The following is a 12,119-nucleotide window of genomic DNA, read 5'->3' on the forward strand; positions in this document are numbered from 1 at the left end:
ATGAAATATTCTATCTAGAGGAAGCTGTTACACTCCTATTGAAATAATGTGTTTACACTCTGCTTTCTGTTTGGGCTTCACACATTCCTGGGCAAAATAAGATGCCTTTCACATTACTAACCCCCTGGATTTTCCTGGCATTTTCTACACAACTTGCAGGAGAAACCATTAAATCACAGCTTTCTTTCACCTTCTGCCTTCTTGCGAAGATGTGTCATCTTCTGTATTTCTTAGGCATCAACAGCACATGAATAAGAAGCAGTGTGGGCTTTGTCGATCTTTTGAGGAATAGATAATTATTTTCTGCATTCTGTGAACAATCATCAAGAAGTGTCAAACAATTTAAAAAGAAATAGAGTAGAAAGATGTACTCTTCACGTATTAAGGGTACAATTAGACAGAAGGGAGTTAAGCTTATTCCTAGAATTTAGGAGGTTAAACTAATATTCTAAATACAATTAATATTCTAAATTCTTCTATAATTTTCTTGTGGCACTGGCTAAAAGCATCTTCTTTTCTCAGTTCTTGCCATCAGTTTTTTCAGCCATTTATGTTCCCTCCATCTTACAAGTCACCAGAATTCCCAAACATAGTATAAAGTAAATGTGATGATCTATAAACCTTTGAGATTTCAGAACTAAGTTCTTACATGGTCTGAATAACGTGCGAACACGCACTGTTGCCCCCTGATGCAAAGAGCATTAAATCTGTTCAGGAGGAGCCAGGCAATGGCATGCAGCCCACCTTCTTTCTTTTATTAATACATAGCTGTGGATGCATTCATCACTGTTTGGACATGTAAGAAGATAATGTTCCTCTACTGGATAACTCAGTATTTAAATTAACAGCTGAGAGGAGCATGAGGGGAAGGAATAAGAATGAAGCGAGATGTAAAAGTGAAAAATCAGCTTTGCACGTGCATGATGACAGTGTTTAAAAATTGTTAAGGAATATCAGCTGCTAACTGGAACTCACTTCTAATGAATAGTTTTGTTGTAAATGAGTCCCATTTGGCAATGGCAGCTAGTACTTCAGGCAGTTATAACTCTGTTTTTGCTCTCCTGATTGTTTATTCACCTCTAGTGCATGGAGTATATTCAGAAGCATAAAGTGTGGGAAGCAGAGATAAGGGCGATGAGGTGTTTGAACGGGTTGCCCAGAGAGATGATGATGGACACACTCAAGGTCAGGCTGGGGGGGCTCTGAGGAGCCTGAGCTGCTGTAGGTGCCCTTGTTTATTACAGGTGAGTTGGTCTGGATGACCTTTAAGCTAGGCAGGGGGGTTGGAACTACATGATCCTTGAGGTCCCTTCCAACCCGGGTCATTGTGTGATTCTGTGATTAGGTCCCAGGCCTTCAGCGCCATCTCCTAGGAGACGACCGGGCGAGGAAAGACTACAGCTCTCAGAATGCCCCGCGTTGACGCACGGTACGCGGTGACGCACGGGGCGGATGTGGCTTCCCGGGCTGAGCGGCCGCCGGCTCCGGTTCCGGGCGTCGCTTCCGTGGCGGCGACGCGGGGCGGGGCGGGGAGAAGATGGCGGCGGAGCTGGAGCAGGAGGTGCAGGCCATTGACAAGAGCTTGCTGGAGTGTTCGGCCGAAGAGATCGCGGGGGTGAGAGGGGCGAGGAGCGCTCGGGGCTACGGAGGGCCGGGCGAGGGAGAACGGGGCCTTGGTGTTTGCTTGGGTGACCCCCAGCGCCCCGCACGGACCTTGTCGCTCCCGGCCTTCCGAGCGTTCTGTTGCCTGGCGGCTGTGTTAAGCCACGTTTAACCGGAGAGCTGCGCTGGGGGTGGGGGCTGCTTCGATCGTATGCGTTGTGGTTCTGAAGCTCTGTCCCAGCGTTCTACCCCTACGTGACTAAGAGATAATTGGGGTGAGAGCTTGTGCCAGCGCTCAGGTTTGAGAGGATGAGATCCTCGTAGAGGAAATATTAATAACATGTAGGTGCTGGATTTTAAGTATTTTTGCGTTTGAGGAGTTGGATATATGTGTTAAATATATATATGTATATGTGTGTGTTAAACGTATTTCTGTAGGATTAGTCCTGGAGGACCTGAGTTATGCTGGCTGCTTTCCAGAAGGCAATGTTATAGTTCGTGTTTTTATCGTGGTAAATCTACTTCACAGGCAAAAGCTATGATTAAGGGGGCAAACATGCATAGTTAGCTGTATTCTAGCAGGTTTAGCTGCGGGGTGACTCTTCCTTCCCCTCAGTCCCAGAAATACCATCAAACGCTTCATAAAATAGCACAAATCAAGCCCTTGCTGCCTTGTCTGTGTGAGCAGCAGCCGCTTTCCTGGGTCACACTGGATAAACCCAAGACAAAGGTCCATTAAGTGGGTCATTTTTACAGATTCACTGTAGGAACAAGTGCCATCTTAACCATAGTCAACTCTTCCTCGTTTTTATTCTCCATTACAATCTACAGTTCAGGGCTCTAGCGCTGTCACATTTACTATGTGCCAGCAATTAAATGCTCCTGGTTCTGCCTGGTTGTGTAAATAAGCACTGCCCTTGATTTTTAGCTCTGTTTTTCTCTGACCTTTCTAATAGTGTTACTTTGCTTATAGCACAGTAGCAACAAAAGGGAAGACCTGTCCAAAGTAACAGTTACTAAACTTTGCAATCCAAGCTCTTCTTGAAACACTGTAACTATAAACTTTGGAAGAGCAATGATAAAAAATATATATGTATTACATTACCTACAGCATTACATTAACCTGAAGCACAGGTATTTGTTTAGATGTTATTTAGCCATTATACAACTAACAAAACATAGATTAATGAAATTATCCTTTCAAAATCTAGAAGTTATAAGTTGTTTCATGACTTGTATTGCAAGTTTTGTTCTCCAGTATCTCGTTTAATTATAGTCTTAAGAGGAGTTCTTGATGGACCACTTGCTTACATATAAATGTTATTTGGTTAGTGCTCCTTGGGTTAGTTGTTAGGGCTGTCAGAAGTTGTTACCCCTTTCTAAAGGGAGAGGAAGTGAGAAATAATCCTCTCTTCTTAATAACAACTTCTCTTGGAAGAGCAGACTGTCCCCTTTATTTACGTGCAACTTCAGGATAGAAGATTAGCGTGGAAAACTTGAATAAATATGAATTGTGTTTATTAAAGAATACATTCCAAAGTTTTGAGTAATTTCCCAGCACTTCAGTGCAGGCAGTGATTTAGAATAGTAGCATAACCTAGATACGTGTACACGTATATTGCACAACAATATTTTGCATTGCCTTCCTGCTGCTCTTGGAGTGGCACTGGTCTCTGTGTCCTACTTGGCCTTACCATCTTCCCTCTGCTACTTTTTTAGCTAGGGTCTGATATTCAAAGATGTCTGCACAGTTATGTCTATAGATGTGGATCCACAGAGAGATTTAGGTGTGATGACCTTTAGCATTGTTACACTTAACTTGCAGGCAATCTCTCCCAGAATTCTGGGGATGGAAAAGCTGTTTACTCAGGGAATGAGGTGTTTTTTTTCTGGTCAGGTATTTGTCTGAGCTTGCTCGAGTGTGGCTAATGTGCACCATATTGTTTTCCAGACAGAAATTAGTAAGGTTCTACTAAAAGGCTGCAATTAAGGATACTTTGCTGAGAAAAAAAGCAAGTGTAATCATTAATATATACTATGGAAAATCACAAAAGAATGGTCTTGTTGAATAGGAGTCATGGAAGAGGCTAAGTCACTTGCAGTGTGATTGTGTCATTTCCTAACAGTTGGAGATATTTGGCACAAATGATGAAAGAAGATGAAAATATTCATGAATTGTCCAGAGGAGGGCCACAAAGATGATCAGGGGGCTGGAGCACCTCCCCTATGAGGACAGGCTGAGGGAGTTGGGCTTGTTCAACCTAGAGAAGAGAAGGTTGCGGGGTGACCTCATTGCAGCCTTTCAATACCTGAAGGAAACTTACTCCCAGGAGGGGAGTAAACTCTTGGAAAGGGCTGACAATAGCAGGACACGGGGAAATGGTTTTAAGTTAAAAGAGGGAAGATTTAGGTTGGATGTTAGGGGGAAGTTCTTTACTAGGAGAGTGGTTCGGCCCTGGAACAGGCTGCCCAGGGAGGTTGTGGATGCCCCGTCCTTGGAGGTGTTCAAGGCCAGGTTGGACGGGGCCCTGGGCAACCTGATCTAGTAAAGGTGAATGTTTGGTGGCCCTGCCAGGCAGGGGGGTTGGAACTACATGATTCTTGAGGGACCCGGGTCATTCTGTGATTCTGTGAGTTAGAGGGGAAAAAAATGAAATCCTTTGCAGTTGAATCTTTTTTCCCCTCCAGTGTTGTCTGTATCTTTGTGGTAATGGTGAATCATAAAACCATAGAATTGCTCAGGTTGGAAAAGACCTTAAAGATCATCATGTCTAACTGCAACCTGACCGTAGTGCCCTAACTTTAAGAACCCACAGCTGAATCACTGACATGATATGTAAACTATTCGATGGCTAGAGCTTGTTAGCAGCATTTTGCCATGGACTGACTTGGAAAAAGTCTTGGCTATATTGACAAATAAGTTTTTTATTTGAAGATCTGCATTAGAAAAAAAGCAGTTTAGTAAATGAAAACATTGCAATCTGTTAAAGCCAAGAAAGGACCTACAAAACCAGAAAAGAACAACACAACCACCCTTAAATGGCCCAGATGCTCTGCTGACTCTTCATATTGTATAAGAAGCATCTTCATCACTTACCATGCAACTGTGTTGTCTCAAACAACTTCTTAAGAGTGCATCTAAGTAATTCAGAGTTAAACAACCTGTAACATAAACCATTTAGTTTGATATGATTTTACTGATAATAGTGATATATTGATATAACTCTAAAAGTCATTGCAAATGTTGGAACTTTTCACTAGTCATGAAAACATATAAAGATTTGGTCTCTTAAATCTTACGTTTTTGAAAAGAACACAATACGTCAAAGGGGCAAAATATGTAAACTAGTAAACAAATGATGCCTTTTGTAATGTCTTTCTCATGTAATCTTTTAGATTTAACACTTGGAGTTTTGTAATGCCACTTTAGGTTTGTAAGTTAGAAACAGAAAAAACCTTTCTTATGGGTAGAGCCGTGGTTTGTATTTTTATTAATGTGTGATATGTTTACTGTTTCTTTTTATTTTAAAAGAAATGGCTACAAGCAAATGAGCTTCAGAAGGAAGTATACCAGCATCTGGCCTACTATGTACCAAAAATTTACTGCAGGGGTCCCAACCCTGCTCCAGAAAGAGAAGACATGCTGGCACAACATGTGTTGCTGGGACCAATGGAATGGTATCTGTGTGGAGAAGATTCTGCATTTGGTTTTCCAAAGCTGGAGCAAGCGAACAAACCTTCCCATCTCTGTGGTCGTGTTTTTAAAGTGGGAGAACCTACATATTCATGCAGGTAGTTCCAATTAGCATTTGGAGCATTTCTCATTTGTGAAGAACAGAGAACAAATTGAGGTGATAGAAATATATTGTGCTAGTGAAAATTTACTACCTCCAATGTATTTTTAAAGTAAACTTGCAGCTCCCTTTCACGAGGGGAAGGACCGGGCAAAAATAACCTACTTCAAATTTGTAAATGGAAAATTATTAATAAGTTATGGACTATTTTCTGTACAAAAGAAATGCAAGAATAAAAAAATAGTTCAGGCGAACTGTCAGTGTGATCTAAGTACGTTAATCAGAAATAAGTGGGCAGATGCACGTCATGTAATTCAAGCGTTTAATGTCAGTAGTGTTTTAAGGCCTCTCATCATGAGGTAGGTGAGATCTAACTGGGGGGGGTGTGTTCGGTCTTTTCAATCAAGGAGAAAACTCCTCATTTCTTCTTACATGTACTGGACATATATGTAAAACCGGTACCGATATCTGTTGTATTTTAGCAGTTTTCTTTGATTTACAGCTGGTAATGAGCAATAATGGGAGTTAAACTTTTCTGAGTTCATGAGTATGAGTTACTTCATGGAATTCTTGTTTATAAGTAACTGTCATAATACTCATTCTCTTGGTGGTTGTTTTTACTCTGCAAAATCTGAGGCCCTTAATCTTGAGGTGCCTTGAAATCAATTGCCTTACATAAACTCATGTATTTACAGTGCTTCTTAGGGAGGGAGTTAAATGTAATACATAATTGTATCCTTTGTTGGTTTAGGCCCTTGCTTCCATCTAATACAACAGTGCTTGTAGACAGGGCTTTATTATGCTTTACAGTCCTCTGATTGAGGAAATTGCATTTTTGGACCTGCTTAGTAGGTTTGTAGGGCTAAACTTAGAAGCAGATCTCGTCTGTTGAGCGCTGTCTTTCTTTCCATTGTTCAGAAAAAAAAGAGGCTTCTCTAATAGCTGAAGATTCTTAGTGCTCATACTCTATACTTGCAAAAATTTGCTTGTTTTTATATTCTGTACCTGCCTGTAATGCATTTTGTAGTTTGTCTTTACACTTGCCTATATACATGTCTCATCTCTTGGAAAATGATGGCTATGTCACTCAGACAACATTTTTATAATCTCTTCTTTTTAAGAACAAGTGTTTTTTTGCACTATCATTTAATTTCCTCCCCTCTCCTGAAATCTATCCCTTTTTGTCTTTGAGGAACACAGACAGTAGTCAAAAGGCTCATACTGGTCATACTTTAAAATTACCTGTTGTAGATTATGTTAACAGAGGCTAAAAATTATTTAATGCTGTTTTTGTTGTTTTTTTTTTTCTTTTTTTTTCCTGCTGTTTTCAGAGACTGTGCAGTTGACCCAACTTGTGTGTTGTGCATGGAGTGCTTTCTTGGAAGTATTCACAGAGAGCACCGATACAGGGTAAGTAATACTGGTGGGGTATGTGATATAGTCATTAGTATTTATGTATGTGTGAGAAACTCTTTATTCACAGCTTAAGAATGTACACATAGTTCCAAAATGTTGGATGCATGCAAAGTTTTGGATTAAGTCTGTGCAATAATCTCACAGGAACTTGAGTGTTTTTATTTGAGCGTAAATTCTGAAGCTATTCTAAAGTGTTGAGCAATGAAATTTTATGCACAACAGTTAACTTTACAAATAGGAGTGTGCTGTTTTTAATCTGCACTCTTCAGAGAGTTCTACAGCATTAGTCTTCATTTTCACTCACTTTGAACTTGATGCTTGACTATTTTTATTTTTAGAAGGTGCTGAAAAACCTTTATACTCAAAGTGTAAGCAAATGTTATTTCAGATATCTAATTCAGTTGATACTGTAGGAAGTGCCTGTATGTGTAGAATATACTTTTCTGCCACACATTGGTGAATGAAGGATTCTTGTATGAATCGCTTATTTGTTGTTTAAAGAGCATTAAATTTATTAACATGAGCTGATATCTGCCTTCAAATCAAAGCTATGTATATATAGTCATTGCAGTCCTGTTTACTATGCTCATGAAGATTTACAACATGAACAACCTAGAGTTTTGCCTGAGAACCCCTGTTATTATAACTAGCACATCTGCACCTCGCCCTGTAGTTGTATTGTTTGGAGTGAAAAATCTTTGCTCAGTTTAACAGTGTGAGGATTCAAAATAGGGAAGGTAGCATCACAGCTAATGAATTCAGAGAAACTACACATTTCAACTGTGTTGTCATAAACTGTACATCAATTCTACACAGCCTTGGAGAATAGACATGTTTGAGCTTCTTGGTATAGGCAGATTGATGAAGTTCTCAGTCATTATAGAAATGAGCTTCATTTCACTACTTTTTGTAACAAGGTACTGGAAAAAGCTATTGGATATTGTGATCTTGTTGTTTGTTTGTTTGGTTTTTGTAGTTTAGCCATGACTATTTGTGTTAATGCACATGTATTGTGCATACATATATGTTTATATGCATATTCACATGAACTATTTTGCTTTTGAAAATTATAGATGACAACATCAGGTGGAGGAGGTTTCTGTGACTGTGGTGATACTGAGGCTTGGAAAGAAGGTCCTTACTGTCAAAAGCACGAACTTAACACTTCAGAGACTGCAGAAGAAGAGGTTGAGACACTGTGCTTTGAAATACTGTTAACCGTGTGTGTGTGTGTGTATACATGTGCATATAGGAAATAATTCAAATGAGCAGCACGAACTTAGAGATGCTTAGAATGCCTTTTTCTAATTGAGGACTTTACTTCTTATATTCCTGGGCAGCTGTGCCTTAAGTTCTGTTTTCTTTGTTTTTCCGTCTTATTCTGAAAGTTGAAGGCAATCTTCAATGTGAAAAAATCTGTATGTAATCACGTGCTTGAATAAGCCAAATTAAGCTGTCTGTGCAACTTATGTTCTGGTTCTTACACAGTAAAATAGACAAATTTAAAAATATATATATATCAAAATAACTGGCTATTGTGGAAATGCCATAATGGAGTTATTGGATGGAAGTCTCTAAAAGCTTGTTTGGTATGAAGAAGGTAAATAAGGAAGATCTCTTCACTATTTCTTATAGCTGTTGGGTGTGCACAAGTTGGGTGTGTGAAATGAAGCTAGCAAAAGAAGAAGTGGTATAAATTCCAGTTACTGAACTTAATGCTTCAAAACAGTGGTCTTGCTAAAAATTTGTATTTGTTCAGAAAGCTATTTAATGAGTTTGGGGAGGAAAAAATAATTGATAGCTTTGTAAAATTACAGGCCCCATCTTTAGCTTGAGAAATCTCCACGTCTTGTGTTACTGAAGACTAAAGGAGTATTCTGCCATTATACTCTTTCCTAACCATCTCTTATTACATTTCAGGAATGATAGTGGCTAGTGGGACTTCTTGTCTGGCCACTTAAAGCAGTTCTTGTGTAATATAATTTGTGAAATCTTTTTTGAAGAGAATATATAAGAAAACTTTTTGTACTAATTTTGCTGATCTCTTGGTCTGAGTGAAACAACTCTAACTGTATTGCAGTAACAACAGTTCTAAAATCTGTCCTTGCTGTCTCATGCTTAGGAATTGCTATATGGCCTTGCTGCTTGGTTTACATGCAGCTTACGTCATAGGACAGCTTTAGAAGACTGATATTCTGAAATCTTGGGTGAACTGCTAGTGCTATGTTTAAAGATACTTATGGTAGTTCATGAAAGGTGGCAATGTTGTGGACGATGTAAAAGCTAAGATACTGGGTATACTGTGTGTTTCTTCATGATATATGATCAGATCAGGATCGCTTATTTAACGTAGTATGCCAGGGGACATCAAGGTGCATTTGCTGAGTAATGTAGTAGCCAGTTTTCTCTTTGATCAGATGTGTCTTTTTGAAAGTGCAGGGAATGGAGGCACTGCAACTGTGTAAGGTTTGCCTTTGCTTTTAGCGATTGATTACACTGCATGCCCTAGATACATTTTAAATGACTCAAAACCCAGAAATGGCAGATATTAACATTTCTGTAAAACTTCCAGCGCTGGAACAGTTTGCCCAGAGAGGAGGTGGATGACCTGGCCATGGAGACATTCAAGATCAGGTTGGACCAGGCTCTGAGAAACCTAATCTAGCTGTAGGTGTCCCTGTTCATTGCAGGCAGTTGGACTGGATGACCTTTAAAGGTCTCTTCCAATTCAAATGATATTAAGATTTTGTGGTTCCAAGTATTCAAAAAGAATTTGGATTATGTGGATGGCTGAAAAACCTTAACAGATTTGCAGTATAAATACACTTCTTTTTTGTTTTTTTACAGTATGAATATAATTTACAGTATAGGCAAAGCATACAATTCACAGTACAGGTGAATTCCTGACTATCAAGAGCTTGCTGTAAGAAATACAGACTTGTTCAGAGAAGATTATTATGTATGGTTTGATAAACTTTAGTGAAGCACAGAATTTATTTCTATGTATTCCTGGGATGCAAATTGTGCTACTCTAATAGTGTTAGCAGAAGAGGATATTTTAGTGTTCTCTTTCCAGATTTGTAAAAGAAGCTGTAGCTGTTTAGAGAATCAAAACTTTGAGAGCTGATGGTTGCGTCTTGGTCTGCTTTTATTTACAACATGTTATGTGAATTGATAAAAGAAGAAGCTCTTAAAAGATGGGGTTATTAATGTCTGTTTATACGCAAATCCCATTAAATGGTTTGGAAGGGAATGGCAGTGTTGCTTGTACTAGTTGACTGAGAATTTAACTTAGTCCAGCTGTCATGGGTTAGGGAACTATGAGTGTGTGACTTGGTAGTGGTTCTCTTTTTCTGCTCCAGAAAGAAGTTACTTGGCATTTGCTAGCTGAGGTGGCACTTCTTTCTCCTCTTCATTTAAGTTCCCTTATCTCAGCATACATACAGATTTTGGGATGAGAAGCTGGAGAGTGGCGCTGCTGAAAAGGACTGGGGGTTCTGGTCAAAATCTAATTGAATGTGAGTCAGCAGTAGGTGTGACTGACCTGGCATCAAATGGAGGGCACTCTTGAGAGTGCAGAATGGGTATAAGTGGTGGATGTGTGTTTCCCATGCAAAAGGTGAATAGATGTCTGTGAATGTGAGCATATCCTACTGTAGTGTGTAAGAAACCTGCATCATAACTCATGATCCATGCATGTGCTGTCTGTAGAATCTTGGACTTCTGCCTCTAAAAGCGTACTACATATGAAAGAAAGAAATAAATGCATATTTATTTGTATTTTGCATTTAACTAAGTAGAACAAAACAGTTACTTCAAATGATGGGGCTTTTTTGAATACGTTGCTGAAAAAGCAGATTCTAATGCAGCTGATGATGAAAGAGGGAACAATTAAAGTGAAAATATGGAAGTGTGAAAATCTAATTGAGTGATCAGAGGCAAGTTAATGTTTGGACATTAAATACTAGATGGCTGCTTTGCTGATTTTTTTTTCTGTGAAAAACAGGGAAGAGAAAACAAGATTATTATGAACAGATTATTGACTGTTCCTTCCAAGTGGGAAGTTATTTTAAGGAAGGCACCATTAAGGATGCTTGCATCATCTTTGGTGCAAAGGCATGCAGATTTCTCAAAATACCTGTTCTGAGCACCACTTAATTTCTCAATTCCTGTTTATTTTTCAGGATCCTCTCGTGCACTTACCAGAAGATATGGTAGCAAGAGCTTATAATATTTTTGCTATCGCATTTAAATATGCAGTAGATATATTAACATGGGAGAAAGAAAATGAATTGCCTGGCCTAGAAATGACGTAAGTACAGTATTTGTCCTTTTCCTTCTAAATACATGTTGATATTTACAATAGAAATGTAGATTCTTACTATAATCCTGTTTTCTCTTTCCTAAAATTATCAGGGATATTTTGAAGACAGTAGACCAAAATAACTGCCTTTGTCTTTGTGTGATTATGCGTCCCATTTCTTTCTATAAAGATGGTGAAATAATTTTTGTGATACATTTGTTTTCCTCCAATTGAAAAGACGTATTACTACAATGAAATCCCTTAAAACAAATGGTAAAATAATAACTAGGAGTTTACTTTTGAATTTGAATTATATAAGTTTTATAATTTTTAACTTTGAATTGTATAAATTCATTGCTTGCTTTGAAGTGAGAAGAGTGACACTTACTACTGCATGCTCTTTAATGATGAAGTCCACACCTATGAGCAAGTTATCTATACTCTTCAGAAAGCTGTCAACTGCACACAGAAGGAAGCTATTGGTTTTGCAACAACAGTAGATAGAGATGTAAGTAAATCCCTTGTTAGAGTTTATACTTATGTTAACGTTGATTTATGACTGCACATACTTCAGTTTTTCTTGGTGTATGGCTAATGTGATTAAGCCACATGTGTTAGGCCACTAACTGACCAAGGAAAATTACATTTGAAATGGAATATATTTTTCAGCATAATTCTAGTAAGTCTCATGAACATAGATACCAGGGTGTTTCTTAGCCCTTTCTATCAAGGGCAGGCAGCAGCTTTAGCTCATTGCTTACTGGACACCAGGGAGTTTATGCTGGAAGATCCCCTGTGCTTGCTTTGAACGTGGGAAGGGAATAACAGCTATCAACTATGAGGAAAAAGTCCTTAATTGATGGCTTTTGTTTCTGTGCTTGTGAAACTGTTTGTGGTTTTTAAATTTAATTTTCTTTTTTCATAGTTGTTAGATGATAATGGCAGGAAGAGGTGAAGCGTTTTATGCAGCACTTAGAAAGAACAATGAGTTCAAAAAAATAACA

At 38.7% G+C, this 12,119-nt stretch overlaps 1 protein-coding gene across 5 annotated transcripts in view; it reads left to right on the forward strand.

Moving 5' to 3' along the window:
• Positions 1-1,429: 1,429 nt before the first annotated feature.
• UBR2 (ubiquitin protein ligase E3 component n-recognin 2) overlaps positions 1,430-12,119 on the forward strand; it is a 46,555-nt gene continuing 35,865 nt past the window's right edge. For 2 of the 5 annotated variants that reach the window (XM_015857390.2, XM_015857389.2), the window contains exons 1-6: positions 1,439-1,615; positions 5,135-5,394; positions 6,728-6,806; positions 7,886-7,999; positions 10,997-11,124; positions 11,485-11,623. In XM_015857390.2, the coding sequence (XP_015712876.1) occupies positions 1,538-1,615; positions 5,135-5,394; positions 6,728-6,806; positions 7,886-7,999; positions 10,997-11,124; positions 11,485-11,623 (798 nt within the window). In that variant the 5' untranslated portion in view covers positions 1,439-1,537. Of the gene's footprint in view, positions 1,616-1,924; positions 1,945-5,134; positions 5,395-6,727; positions 6,807-7,885; positions 8,000-10,996; positions 11,125-11,484; positions 11,624-12,119 lie in introns of those variants that run through there. The other 3 variants (XM_015857393.2, XM_015857391.2, XM_015857392.2) reach the window with 3 other exon arrangements.

Source organism: Coturnix japonica, chromosome 3 (assembly GCF_001577835.2).
Source record: "Coturnix japonica isolate 7356 chromosome 3, Coturnix japonica 2.1, whole genome shotgun sequence".
Taxonomy (NCBI): Eukaryota; Metazoa; Chordata; class Aves; order Galliformes; family Phasianidae; genus Coturnix; species Coturnix japonica.